The 15,202-nt window shown below is 41.2% G+C and overlaps 1 protein-coding gene across 1 annotated transcript in view; it reads left to right on the top strand.

Moving 5' to 3' along the window:
• Positions 1–15,202, top strand: part of LOC149461647 (interferon-induced GTP-binding protein Mx2-like) — an 82,205-nt gene that overhangs the window by 47,508 nt on the left and 19,495 nt on the right. The window contains exons 9-13 of the mRNA XM_089677879.1: positions 549–747; positions 989–1,067; positions 3,113–3,235; positions 6,558–6,699; positions 9,291–9,449. Coding sequence (XP_089534005.1) covers positions 549–747; positions 989–1,067; positions 3,113–3,235; positions 6,558–6,699; positions 9,291–9,449 — 702 coding nt within the window. The remainder of the gene's footprint in view (positions 1–548; positions 748–988; positions 1,068–3,112; positions 3,236–6,557; positions 6,700–9,290; positions 9,450–15,202) is intronic.

The raw sequence follows: 15,202 nt of genomic DNA, 5'->3' as shown, positions 1-15,202 counted from the left end.
ACCATATTGCATGACCGCGCAATTGTCCGTTAAACTAGCGCAGCGCTGTATAGCAGAAAAATGGCGTAAATTGCAGTATCTATACCATAGTTTGTAGACGCTATAACTTCCACACAAAGCAATCAATATACACATATTGGGATTTTTTTTACCAAAAACATGTAACATTTTGGCCTAAATTTATAACCAACTTTGAGTTTACTATATATTTTTTATAGCTGAAAATAAAAAATATTGTTTTTCTTCAAAATTTTTGGCCTTTTTTTTGTTTATAGCGTGAAAAATAAAAAGCGCACAGGTGATCAAATTACACCGAAAGAAAGCTCTATTTGTGTGAAAAAAAGGACGTAAATTTCGTTTGGGTGCAGCATTGCATGACCGCGCAATTATCAGTTGAATTAGTGCTGCGCCGAGTAGCAAAAAGAGGCCTGGTCATTAAGGGGGGTAAATCCTCAGGAGGGCAAGTGGTTAAAGTTCATGTGCGTGTAAATGCAGGCCGACCAATACTTTGGGTAATATAGTGTATCTTCTTGTATCTCATTACACAGGTATCCTGACTAAACCAGATCTGGTCGACAAGGGAGCAGAAAAAGAGGTTATAAGAGTGGTGAGAAACCTGACCTACCCACTTAAGGAAGGATATATGATTGTGAAATGTCGGGCGCAGAGCGAACTCCAGAGCAACCTTTCCCTGGAAGATGCCATAAATAATGAAAGAGCTTACTTTGAAGGCCACGAACTTTTCAGGTATTGTTGCTGACCTCCCAGGTGTCCCCGGTTTGACAGGACTGGCAACATTTTTGGAACTCTGAACAAGCAATGCCTAAACTGCATGTGCAGCCAGAACATTTTTTTTTTCTTGTTTTGCCCTCTGGCATGAGAATAGAGGGGAAATCGGTCAATGGGGCACTTCTGAGAACTGTGTGACAGGATTTTAGATACACCCGAATGTACCAATAGCAATGGTATTTGTTTTTTTTTTCTCTAGAGTTCTTCTACATGAAGGTTTTGCTACAGTCCCAACACTGGCAAAAAAGCTGACAGTGAAACTGGTGGAGCGTATTCATGTAAGTCGTCTGTTTGCAATAGCACTTCCACCTGGTAGTACTAGGGTCGTTGGTTCGAACTAAAGCCACAGCACCAACTGCCTGGAGTTTGCATGTTCTCCCTGTGAATGCGTGGGTTTCCTCCAGGTACTCCAGTTTCCTCTCACACTCCAAAGACATGCTGGTAGGTTAAGTGGATCCTGTCTAAATTGTCCCTAGTATGTGTATGTATGAATGTATTTTAGGAACCTTAGATTGTACACCCCTTGAGGGTTAGGGACTGATGTGAATGTGCAATATATATGTAAATAATCCAAGGTCCTCCTGCGCTATGAGAATGGAAATACTAAACCTATTCAATAGCTGCCAGCACTCAAAACTGATACCAAACAACAGTGTCAATAAATCATGAAAAAACAGTGCAGCGCTCTAAGAGACTGTATCTACAACTAAATGATAATAAATCAATAACATTAATATAATACAATAGTGCCAAAAAATAAAAAATTTGTGTCAAACCATGATAAAATAAAAACAAAAAATGAAGTGCCAAACCATAACCATGTAAATGGTGTGTACACAATTAATTATACTTAATCACACTCCAAAATTACATCCAATAAAGGAAATCTTAGCAGTGCTCACACAGTGCCACAAAAAATGAACATAAATATATGTATTCAGAACAATGTCCTTTTAGTGAAAAATGACATAAATCATGCGATGTGCAACAGTGGTATTGAATGCAAAACGTGACTGTGCCAAACTCTTCCTCGTTAACGGCTAAATTGCCTCCTCACCTCCTCCTACTGACCCCAAGGGGCCAATAGGCTTGCAGGATCACCCTGGATCCTTAATTGACCATAGCCAGCAGCTTCCTTCCTTCCCTGGATCTCCTTAGAGGGGCTCCTAATGCCCCTATTCGGTCAGGGCGGTCCTGAAGAGTAATAGCTGTTTATCTGCAATATGTCCTCTACAGCTGTACAAAGTCCAGAATTTTCACAGGATCTCTCAGCTAACACAGGTAACAGCATACAAAGACCATTCGGCCGAATGGTCTTTGTATGCTGTTACCTGTGTTAGCTGAGAGATCCTGTGTAAATTAAAAAAATGCGCATGAGCCGTGACCAAAGAAAAAGAAGAAGAACATCTGTATCTATTTGTATTCATTTCGGATACAGATGTTTCTATTCGGATACAAATAGATACAATGTTTGCAACCACTATACTTTTAAATGTCAAATATAATAGCGGAGCTCTCTGCAGGGACACCACTATTAGATTTGACATTTATAAGTATTGCGGTTGCAAACATTGTATCTATTTGTATCCGAATAGAAACATCTGTATCCGAAATGAATACAAATAGATACAGATGTTCTTCTTTTTCTTTGGTCACGGCTCATGCGCATTTTTTTAATCGGTAAAAAGATCGGCCGATTTGCCCATCATTGCCGTGAAAATCAGCCGATGAGCAAAATCGGCCGTTTTTTTTTCCAACATGACCGATAAAAAAAATGTGTCAAAATCAAGAAAACCGGCCGACCAATTCAGCCACTAACGATCCGAAAATCGAGCGACTATTTTTTTGGACGAATTTTCAGACGGTTTTCTCCCCGTTTATGGCCTGCATAAGCAGTACAACTCTAAGTAGAGAGACCGGGAGGTTAACCGCGTTTACAAGCGTTTGGCGTTTGAAACGCTGGTAAAATCTACTCCTGAACGCAAGTTTGGTGTGTTCAAAAAAAACGACTGTAAACTCAACTGCCTGTAAACGACTGTAAACGACGATGTGTACATGGACACATAGGAAAACATTAGGGAGAGTTCAGGGGCTGCTGAAAAAAACGTAGAACAGTTCCTGAACATCAGTTTATCAGCTGCAGTGTGCATGAACCCTAAGGAGTCAGATTTTCTGAGCCCATGGGCGTCCTTCGCGTACATACACAAATCTAAAGGATTTAAAAAAAAAATATATGGATTTGATTTTGCATTTGAGAATGCTGAAAGACATGCAGTTGTGGATTATTTTTTACATTTAGTGTTCATCCCTTTTTTTTCTTCAGAGAACATTGCTGACTCTAGAGAAACAGATCAAAAGTAAATTAAAGGAAACAGAAGACAACCTAAACCTAATTGGTACAAACGTCCCTGACACGGGAACAGAGAAGCTTGATTTTCTAATAGAGGTAAGAGATGCAACACAAATGTAGAAACTTCAGAATAGTTGTGCCCAGGGGCGGACTGACAACTCATGGGGCCCCTGGGCAATAGGGGATGATGGGGCCCCTGTGTCCTTGCCCAAACTCAAAAAAGCCTATGAAAACGGTACCAGGGGCATCTCATGGGGCCCCCTACTGACCCCGGGCCCTCGGGCAGTGCCCGAGTTTCCAAATGGTCAGTCCGCCCCTGGTTGTGCCCAATGCAATGCTCCTGTTTTTTTCTGTGGAGTTGTTCCAGACTTTGCCTATAATCCAGTTGTTCCTTAGATATCAAACAACCCTGCTTCAGGTGTCAGGTTTTGCTATGTGACTACACAATACCTCCTCTCTCCTCTTTGCTATAACACAGAAGTGTTTTGTAGTCACAGCCCACTTCTTGCAGATCAACAGGCATTTTTTTGAACTTCTCAGATATAACAGATGGCTTTAACAGACCAAAATGGAACTTGTAAGAGAAATTCATTTTTATGGATATTTTTACATAGATTGGACAATGTAAATGTAAGTATCTATATCAGGAGCATACCTACAGGGGTCGCAGGGGTCGCAATTGCTACCCAGCCCAATGCTGTGGGTTGCTCGTGTACCCCCTCTGTATGCTTGGATAGGAGGAGCAGTGGGGACAGCTGCATATAGAGTAATCGATCTCTCCATTTTCCTCCTGCAGCTATTGAATTCTGGCTTCTCCTCCTCTCCCTCACGCAGGCAATCAGCAGCTGCAGGAGGAAAAATGGAGAGATTGATTCCTCTATATGCAGCCGCCCCGTCCTTCCATCCAGCTTTTTTTTTCAGCCCCCTATGCTCTTTGGCCCCCAGAGCTCTTTGACCCCCCTGCTCTCCACCCCCATACTCCCCTGTCCTTGTGCTCTCTGCCCCCCATGCTCCTCAAACCCCCCCCCTGTGCTCCTTGACCCCCCCCCCGTGCTCTTTCCTAGCCCCCTCCCCTACATCTCTGCTGGGTTCTCCTCTCCCATCGACTGCTATGGGGGATCTGTCAGGATGGAGAGCGGGGAAGGGGCCAATAAGTGTGTCATTTACTGGCCTCTTCCTTTTCTGAATGGACAGTTAGTGATCGGTACCAAGCTGGACTAATGTAACTATGTAAAAATATCCATACCTGGAGTTCTTCTTTAATAAGTTACAGAATTTGATGGTCCCGCATACAGCCCAAAATGTCATCACAGGGTGTGTGCCATAGACCCTTTCCATCTGGTCCTGTTGCTGCCTGCCCAGCCCCCCACCCTCTTCCCCACTGCTACAGCCACTGTTGTGAAAGGCTACTTTCAAACCGCTCTATCAAAAACGCATCAAAAACACAAATGCTCTTTTGCCGTGCTTTCACCTTGGTGCGTTGTATTTTTTATTAATTTTGTGTTGCGTTTTTCCCACATATCTCTGGACTGGACAAAGCACTCCCCACAGGTGTGTTGCATTTTTTAAGGTGTTTTTGCCACATTTGTACATTCATTTCCATTGAGAAGTGGGTTTTTGGTGCGGTTACTTTACCTGAGCAAATATGTACCAGAAATAAAGTAAGTAGGATTTTTAAAAACGCAACCGAAATGCAATGTACCAGTGTGAAGAGTTCCATAGGATTTAAACGGATGCATTTTTCATGCATTTTCTTACGCTTTTTTTTAATTGAACAACTAAACAACAAACTGACCAGTGTGAAAGCAGCCTAAATTGAAGCTTCTCAGATGTGTTCTGAACACTGTTCAGAAACCTAATTGAGAAATGCAATGTAACAACATTATTGTTACATTGTAATTACTCTATTTTAGGGCTTTTTTTCAGCAGGAACTTGGGGGAACGCAGTTCCGGCCCCTCCAGCACTCAATGATGTATGAAATGACAAGGGGTACTGAGGTGTGCTGCGGGGTCTTTAGTTGCTGGCCGCTGCGGGATCTATTGTCGCTTGATGAGATCTTTTTTTGCAGAAGGGTAATCTATTGCTAAGTGAAGTTTTATTGTTGCTGGTTTGGGATTTATTGTCTGTTGTAGCTGGGGGTGGTTCTTATGTTTCTGGGGTCAATTGTTGCTGGGAGGGATCTACTCTTGAGGGAGGGGTATATTGTTGCTGGCTGCTAGAAGGTCTATTGTTGCTGGCCGCTGCGGGATTTATTGTCGCTGGATAAGATCTATTTTTGCAGAAGGGTAATCTATTGCTGCAGTGAAGTTCTATTGTTGCTGGTGGGGGATTATTGTCTGTTGTAGCTGGGGGTAGTTCTTATGTCTGGGGGGGTCAATTGTTGCTGGGAGGGATCTACTCTTGAGGGAGGGTCTATTGTTGTTAGCTGCTGGAAGGTCTATTGGTGCTGGCTGCAAAGAGATGTATTGTTGCTTCTGCATGTCTATTGTTGCTGGGGGGTATTTTGTTGCTGATGGTCCATTGTTGATGGCGGGTCTATTGTTGCTAAGGGGGCTCTATTGTTCCTAGGTGCAGGGGATCTTATTTACTGCTTTTCTTGTTATTAACACATTCTATACAAATTACCTAGGACCACAAAATGATACTTGGCTCTGTATTCACTAAAAGGGTCAGTACTGGGAGGTGGGAAGAGGGTGGAACCAAGGAACGATGCTCGAAGGTGGGTGGGGGTGGAACCAAGGAACGGTGTTCGGAGGTGGGTAGGGGGTGGAACCAAGGAACGATGCTTGGAGGTGGGTAGGGGTGGAACGAAGGAACGGTGCTCTGAGGTAGGTAGGAGTGAAACCAAGGGACAGTGCTCGATGGTGGGTAGGGGGTGGAACCAAGGAACAGTGCTCAGAGGTGGGTAGGGGTGGAACCAAGGAACGGTGCTCGGAGGTGGGTAGGGGGTGGAACCAAGCAATGGTGCTTGGAGGTTGGTAGGAGTGGAACCAAAGGGACAGTGCTCGGAGGTGGGTAGGGGGTGGAACCAAGGAATGGTGCTCGGAGGTGGGTAGGGGTGGAACCAGGGAACGGTGCTTGGTGGTGGGTAGCGGTGGAACCAAGGAATGTTGCTTGCAAGTGGGTAGGGGGGAACCAAGGAGTGATGCATGGAGATGGGTAGGGGGCAAAGACAAAGGATGACTGCACCTATTTGCTGAGAAAAAAAAGCCCTGCTGTAGTTCATCAATATGAAAATCAAACATTATTTGCTTATAGAGATTAAAACAAATTCACCCAAACCATCTTGGTTTCCTTTAAAACTTGTAGCTTGGTCTCACCCATTGCTGTGCCTCTGATACAGAAGATCCTAAGCTTCACAGAGACCAATGTATTGCAGTTTGTCTGATGTGGGTTGTTCCTGTTGCCCCCAAACAGAGAATTAGGTGGTTTGCTAAAGGAATTGGCCAAGCTACTGAAGGTAAAGAGGAAGTCGCCAATGAACATCTGAAACTTTTTACCGAAATCCGAAAACGCTTTAATCTCTGGGAACTAAATCTGAACAGCTCAGTCGACCAATGTGAGTAATACTGAAAATGGCCACATTCATTTAAACAGGTTCTGTACCAGGATGACGGGAAGCAAGATAGGGAGTGAGCCTGAGCTTTGCCTATGCAGAACAAAGCAATAGGTTCACCTAACTGTGGCCCTGCACAGAAGCACATACTCATCTCCCTTTTGCTCCCCAGCTCCACCGTTTGGCCATCAGAAGTAGAGACGTACATGATGAAAACATTTGTTTTGTTTTTGTTAAGTAAATAATTTAATTTCATCATATTCGTTGTGTTAGAATGATTTGTTTTTAAAATGTATTTTGTGTTTTTGGAAGTTATTTCAGAATATTGTCTACAGTATATTCATTTTAAAGTGTTACTAAACCCCGGACCCTGCATTTACTATATCTGGTCTCCCACAGTACACACAACATGGAAATGCAATTATTGTAGCTGAGCACTGGTTAAAGCTTGTAGGAGGAGTTTTATTTCTGTTCTAGGAGGATGCAGAACCCCTGATCTCAGTCTGGACAGTGCTGATTGGCCCTGTGGGGATCACGTGCACTCTCCCAAGAAAAAAAAACCCATTGCATATATAGTTATTGAAATATATTGAATACGGCCAAAATTGTAGTATTTCAAGTATATGTCAATTTATTTGGGAAGAATATTTTTGTAAATATATTTCAAATATATTTTTCTTCCATGTAGGTAGGTCAGTGCTGGTGCTAGAATTGGCTGGTTGTGGAGGGTGGCGGCGACGGGGAGGCTGTTGTGGTGGGCGGTGGTTGGTGTTGTGGGCGGCGGTGGTGGATGGTGGTTCCTGGGGGAAGGGGGCGGGTGTTGTGATGTGTGGCGGAGGCTGACGGTGGCTCACCTGGGGAGTTGGGGGTGCTGGTGGGGTGGGGGGGCACCTGATTGTAGTGTTGCTTGGGTAGCACAATAAATACTTACATGTGCATGGCCACTATGTATGGGGTTCTGTTGCTCTTGGAAATATGAGGCCCTTCGCAGCTGCCTCTCTAATTGCAGTAGGGAATTATAGACCTCTATGAAGGGTAGTAGTATGGGGGTCAACTTCATGAACCCTGAATTACTACAGCAATGCAAGACCTGGAGTGGCCAATTTAAGTTTCAGCTAGAATGAGGGTTAGAGCAGTGGTGGTCAACTTACTTGATTTAGGTGGCCTCAAGTGTGGCTCATCACATCACCAATGGGCCACACATAATATTCAGTAAACGTAACGCTAAAGAAAGCCAAAGACTGTGGACATATAACAGGTGATGGTCAAGACTACAGACATATGACAAGAGATGGTCAGAAACTGCAGGCATGTTATAGGAGTTGTTAGAGACTGGCGACTTGCTTCAGGAGACAGTCTTGGACTGGAAACACATAACAAGAGACTGCTCATGGCTGTTACAGCCTCTTTTACAAATCCATGATGAATTTTTGTGATCCCCCTTTAAAAATGAGGCCCCTATTGATCTTTCCATCAGCATGGTCCATGGTCAATGACCATAGGTACAAACACAAAAAGAGAAAAAGGATGGACAGCACAAAAAAACAAAACAAAATATTTAAATCAAGCTATTAAACTACATTTACATGCTTTTCCTTCCCTTACAAGCACCAAAACAGAGATACTATCTTCAGTGGGCTGCACTGTAAGTGCCAAAGGGCTGAATGTGTCCTGTTGGCCATTGGTTGGGCAGCAGGGGGCTAGAACCATTAAGGTTTTTATTGCTCTTTTTATTACAATGCATTTAACCTGAATTCCATGGATAATATCTGATGGTAAAGTGGTGAGGATATTTACCCGCTTCCTGTCCAGAAACCTACTGGTACCTTGCTGGATTGGAAGGGTGATATCTCAGTCATCACTGCAGCTGTAACAATGATGGAGATATAATCTTTTTGGGCTGAACAAAGTAAAAAGTAATCCAAATGGCTAAAGAGCCTGTGGGATTACTTTTACAGAAAGCTGAAGGAGTTCCCCTTCTCCCACCGCCGCCATCTTTACTGGGCTCTCCCGAGTGATCGGAGAGCCTGGCAAGGATGCAACTGGTGGCATCCAGTTCCTGAGACACAGCGAGAGGAATGGATGCTGTTCCTCCCACTGTGTGACATCAGAAACCGAAAGCGACAAGGATTTTGTCTCTTCCAGTTTTGGCCTCCATGTAAACAAGCCATTACCAGCTTGTGAAAGCATTGGATCAAATTGATCACGTTTTGATCCAATGTTTTGGAGGTCAGAGGATAGAAATGGGGTCTAATAGACCCCAGATCTCTCCACAAAAAAGACCTGTCACAGCCCATGTTATTGTAAGGGATGTTGTTCATCCCTAAGTAATTTAAAAAAAATGTAAAGTTACAGAGTAAAAAAAAATTAAAGTGAAAGCAATATTTCTAGCACCGAACCTCCTGTATAACTTTAAACTGGTAACCTGTAAAGGCTATTAAAGATATTGAAGTTAGGCGCTCTTCCATTTTAAAACATGACATGTTTGGTATCTATTTACTCGACATAACATCATCCTTTATATTTTACCTGAAAATTTGGTATTATATTGTGTTTTTCTCAAAAAAATTGTGTTTCAAAAACCGTTATTTCAGTCCCTAAGGAAATACAAAAGGGCATTGATGTCATTGAGAAACAGTATCGAGGCCGTGAGATGGTCGGAATCATCAGCTTCAGAACATTTGAAAATATCGCAAGGAAGCAAATTCAGAAATTTGAAGATCCGGCAATCGTAAAACTGAATGAAATGACAGGTGAGTACAAAGTCCTATGCAGATGATTGCAGACCATATCGTTGTGCATTGCTTTCACATTTACCAACCTGATTACTGAAGAATTGCCCTTTAAAGCTGAACTCCAGGCACATATGAAATACATAAATTACAGAAATACACAAGGTAATCCAGCTCTGTATTCATTAATACATCAGTTTATTTTTATTTTAAATACAGCTAAGTACCTGAATTTGACCTGACATCAGCTTCCCTCAAGAGTTGGTTCTGGCCAGCTCAGTGGATTGCTTCAAAAAAGTCCTGGATTGTTTCTTAGATACACAGAATATAACTGGATACTAACATTTATAGGTAACATTGATCCAGAGAATATTCGATTGCCTCTCGGGGGATCAGGAAGGAATTTTTTCCCTGCAGGAGCAAATTGGATCATGCTTTGTTGGTTTTTATTGCCTTCATCGGGATCAACTGTGGGTATAGGATTATAACTTTTTTTTTTTCTATGGTTGAACTGGATGGACATTTGTCTTTTTTCAGCCAGAATAACTATGTAACTATGTAACAAATTCTTGCAATCCTCTGTATAGAAAAGCTCATACTGGGGGAGAGAATAGCAACACAAAGTGCCAGTCAGTTGTACTGCACTGCTCATGTGCTTACAAGGGACGTGCAGGTAGGAGTAGATGGCAGAGTGACAGAGATGAGCTCATCAGTCTGCTGTTTCTCCTTTCACTACCCAATCTTAGGCTAGAGGAGGGACAAAACTAGACATATGCAGGATGAAAAAATTTTGTTTAGTTTCGGATCGATTCATTAAGTTACTACTTTTGTTTCGTTGCATTCGTAACAAAATTTGTTTAGCTTCGTTTTCGACCGGATTAAAATCTTTCCAATGGATTCAAAGTATTTGAATCTAATTCGAAGTGAAAATATCAAATCAATCTGAATTCATTGTGAAGAATAGCTGGTTTTATTCTATTCAAAATTCAAAGATGGCTATATTCTATGATATTATTTTCTATTTTAATCTACTCTATTATTTTATATTCTGTTTCTTTATTTTCTATTCTATTATATTCCTTTATTTTCCATTGTATTCTTTTCTATTCTTTTATTTTTTATTTTATTCTATTTTTTTCTTTTCAGAATTTGAATTTCAGTTGACAGCTGTATTCTTACTATTTTATTTTATTCTATTTGAAATTCACATTTCGGAAGACGCTATATTCTTTTTATTTCGTTCTATTCTTCTATTTTCTATTCTATTTTATTGTATTCTATTCTTTTTGCTATATTCTTTCTATTCTGTTTTATTCTAATTTATTCTTTTCAAAATTCTAATTTCGGAAGACGCCTATGTTCTTTTTTTTTTTTAACAGCTGGTTTATTGTACAGTGGTACAATTTGAAGGAAATCAGTAATAGTCAGTAATATGTTTACATTTCAAATTTGTTTTTGAATTCATTTCGAATTCGGATAATTAATTATTTAGGCCCAAATTTGGTTTTGTTATTTCAGATTTGTTTCATTTGTTACTGTTGTAATTCTGAAATTCAGATACATTCGAATCTCTGAAAACCACACATTTTTATTCAGAACAAAACGAACCGCACATATCTAGGCAAAACCGATAAGGCTAGGTTCAAACGGCTTCGATCGAGTTAGGTAGTGCTACTTGGATGTGGTTTACATATTCTACAGGGCCAAAAATCACTCTGCAATCAAATCAGAGTAGTACAGGAATCTTTTTTTAAAATCGCTCCATGCTGAGTCGCATTAATGTGAATGGACACCTTTGAAAAGAATGTGATTTCCATTGCCACTCAAGTTGCATCTGGAATTGCACTAGTGTGAACCAGGCCTAAATGTTACTGCAGCAGAGAAAAAAAGGGCTTATGCCCCGGAAAACAGTAGTGTGCTGTTTGGCAGAGCTTTGTAAATCTCTGGACTGGATGGGCTGCAATACAAATTCTTTTCCAGGTAAAACAGATTATATGTATATATATATATATATATATGTATATATATACAGTTGCAAGAAAAAGTATGTGAACCCCTTGGGATTACGTGGAGTTTTGCATGAATTGGGCATAAAATGTGCTCTGAATGTCATCTAAGTCAAGACAATAGAAGAACACAGTCTGCTGAACATAATACTACACAAACATTAGATGTTTCCATGGTTTAATTGCACATAGCATGTAAACATTCACAGTGCAGGGAGGAAAAAGTATGTGAACCTTTGGACTTAATAACTGGTTGACCCTCCTTTGGCAGCAATAACCTCAACCAAACGTTTCCTGTAGTTGCAGATCAGACCTGCACAACGATCTGGAGTCATTTTGGACCACTCCTCTTTACAAAACTGTTTCAGTGTAGCAATATTCTTGGGATGTCTGGTGTGAATCGCTCTCTTAAGGTCATGCCACAGCATTTCAATCGGGTTGAGGTCAGGACTCTGACTGGGCCACTCCAGAAGGCGTATTCTGTGCTGTTGCAGCCATTGTTTTGTTGAATTACTTGTATGCTTTGGGTCATTGTCCTGTTGCATCACCCATCCTCTGTGGAGCTTCAGTTGGCGGACAGATGGTCGTACGTTTTCCTGCAAAATGTCTTGATAAACTCTGGAATTCATTTTCCCATCAATGACAACAATCCGTCCAGGCCCTGAGGCAGCAAAGCAGCCCCAAACCATGATGCTCCCTCCGCCATGTTTTACAGTGGAGATGAGGTTTTGATGTTGGTGTGCTGTGCCTTTTTTTCTCCACACATAGTGTTGTGTGTTCTTCCCAAACAACTCAATCTTGGTTTCATCTGTCCACAGTATATTTTGCCAGTAGTGCTGTGGAACATCCAGGTGCTCTTTTGCAAACTTCAAACGTGCTTCAATATTCTTTTTGGACAGCAATGGCTTCCTCCGTGGTGTCCTCCCATGTACTCCCCTGTACTCCATTCTTGTTTAATGTTTTCCTTATTGTAGATGTGTCAACAAAAATGTTAGCATGTGCCAGAGATTTCCGTAAGTCTTTAGCTGACACTCTGGGATTCTTCTTTACCTCATGCAGCATTCTGCGCTGTGCTCTTGCAGTCATTTTTACAGGACGCACATGCCTAGGGAGAGTAGCAACAGTGCTAAACTTTCTCCATTTGTAGACAGTCTGTCTTACCGTGGACACATGAACATCAAGGCTTTTGGTGATACTTTTGTAACCCTTTCCAGCTTCATGCAAGTCAACAATTCTTGATCGTAGGTCTTCTGAGAGCTCTTTTCTGCGAGGCATGGTTCACATCAGACAGTGCTTCTTGAAACCAGTAAACCCAAAACAGGTGTGTGTTTTTTAAGGGCAGGACAGCTGTCAGCAACACATCCAATATCATGACACACTGATTGGAGTCAAGGTTGGCTCACTCCTGGCTCCAATTAGCTCTGGGAGAAGTCATTAAGCTAGGGCCTCACATACTTTTTCCTCCCTGCACTGTGAATGTTTACATGTTATATGCAATTAAACCATGGCAACATCTAATGTTTGTGTAGTATTATGTTCAGCAGACTGTGTTCTTCTATTGTTGTGACTTAGATGACATTCAGAGCACATTTTATGCCCAATTCATGCAAAACTCCACGTAATCCCAAGGGGTTCACATACTTTTTCTTGCAACTGTATATATATACAGTGGGGATCGAAAGTTTGGGCACCCCAGCTAAAAATTTGTATTAATGTGCATAAAGAAGTCAGTGAAAGATGGAAAAATCTCCTAAAGGCATCAAATTACAGATTAGACATTCTTATAATATGTCAACAAAAGTTAGATTTTATTTCCATCATTTACACTTTCAAAATAACAGAAAACAAAAAAATGGCGTCTGCAAAAGTTTGGGCACCCTGCAGAGTTAATATCTTGTACTGCCCCCTTTGGCAAGTATTACAGCTTGTAAATGCTTTTTGTAGCCAGCCAAGAGTCTTTCAATTCTTGTTTGAGGTATCTTTGCCCATTCTTCCTTACAAAAGTCTTCCAATTCTTTGAGATTTCTGGGCTGTCTGTCACGCACTGCTCTTTTAAGGTCTATCCATAGATTTTCAATTATGTTGAGGTCAGGAGATTGTGAAGGCCATGGCAAAACCTTCAGTTTACGCCTCTTGATGTAATCCCCTGTGGATTTCGAGGGGTGTTCAGGATCATTATCCATTTGTAGAAGCCATCCTCTCTTTAACTTCAGCTTTTTCACAGATAGCATCAAGTTACCATCCAAAATTTGCTGAAATGTTATTGAATCCATTTTTCCTTCTACTCGTGAGATGTTCCCTGTGCCACTGGCTGCAACACAACCCCAAAGCATGATTGATCCAACCCCATGCTTAACAGTTGGACAGAGGTTCTTTTCATTCAATTCTGTGCCCCTTCTTCTCCAAACGTACCTTTGCTTATTCCGGTCAAAAAGTTCAATTTTAACCTCATCGGTCCACAGAACTTGTTTCCAAAATGCATCAGGCTTGTCTATATGTTCATTCGCAAAGTTCAAACGATGATTTTTGTGGTGAGGACGTAGAAGAGGTTTTCTTCTGATGACTCTTCCATGAAGACCATATTTATACAAGTATCTCTTTATAGTGGAATAGTGTACCACAACTCCAGTGTCTGCCAGATCTTTCTGGAGGGATCGTGCAGTCAAACGTGGGTTTTGAATTGTTTTTCTCACAATCCTGTGAGCTGTTCTGTCTGATATTTTTCTTGGTCTTCCAGATCTTGCTTTAACTTCCACTGTTCCTGATGACTGCCATTTCTTAATTCCATTCCGAACAGAGGATGTTGACATCTGAAAACGCTTTGCTATCTTCTTATAGCCTTCTCCAGCTTTGTGAGCGTCAACTATTTTCAGTTTCAGTTTTCTAGACAACTGCTTAGAAGAACCCATGGTGCTGATTGTTGGGGCAAGGTCAGATGAGTCTGGGCATTTAAAACCTTTGAGATTGACATCACCTGGTCTTCCCAGACGATGATTGAGAACAATCCATGACATTGGCAGGTCTCAGCTTTGCAAAGGGGGCAGTGCATGCTATAAATTCTGCAGGGTGCCCAAACTTTTGCAGACGCCATTTTTTTGTTTTCTGTTATTTTGAAAGTGTAAATGATGGAAATAAAATCTAACTTTTGTTGACATATTATAAGAATGTCTAATCTGTAATTTGATGCCTTTTGGAGATTTTTCTATCTTTCCTTGGCTTCTTTATGCACATTAATACAAATTTTTAGCTGGGGTGCCCAAACTTTCGATCCCCACTGTATATATACACACACATACAATATATACTGTATACATACAGTATGGTATATTTCCGCTGTATATTTAGGTTTATGCCTGGAATTCATCTTTTTCATGTTTTGCCACTCTGGCCAGTTCTCTTTTTTTCTTCGTGTTTTATTGCATGTTCACTATTCATTTTCTCAACTCCTTGGATGGAGGAAGTTTTTTTTGTCCTGTCCACAGGATGTAGGAGTAGCAAAGTTCACTGAAAGCATTTCAGTTCAGAGATTGACTGCTATTTTGGGTAGACCTGATAAATAATAATGGCGGTTTCCGCTCTGGACACAGGGTATACTGCAGGGGATCGAGCCCCAGGTACCAGGGTTTAGCATTGCCAGCTCCAGTTATTAAATAAATAATCACTCGGCAACTCACAAAAATAAATATAAATAAATAAACTCACATAGTGAATAACCCAATTTATAATGCCAAGAAAAAGTCACACTTTCACTCTTGAAAGTAAATAATA

Source organism: Staurois parvus, unplaced genomic scaffold, assembly GCF_062004578.1.
Source record: "Staurois parvus isolate SC_StPar_1 unplaced genomic scaffold, SC_StPar_1.0 ptg000195l, whole genome shotgun sequence".
Taxonomy (NCBI): Eukaryota; Metazoa; Chordata; class Amphibia; order Anura; family Ranidae; genus Staurois; species Staurois parvus.
The sequence above is the reverse complement of the archived record's forward strand: the minus strand, read 5'-3'. Positions and strand labels throughout refer to the sequence as shown.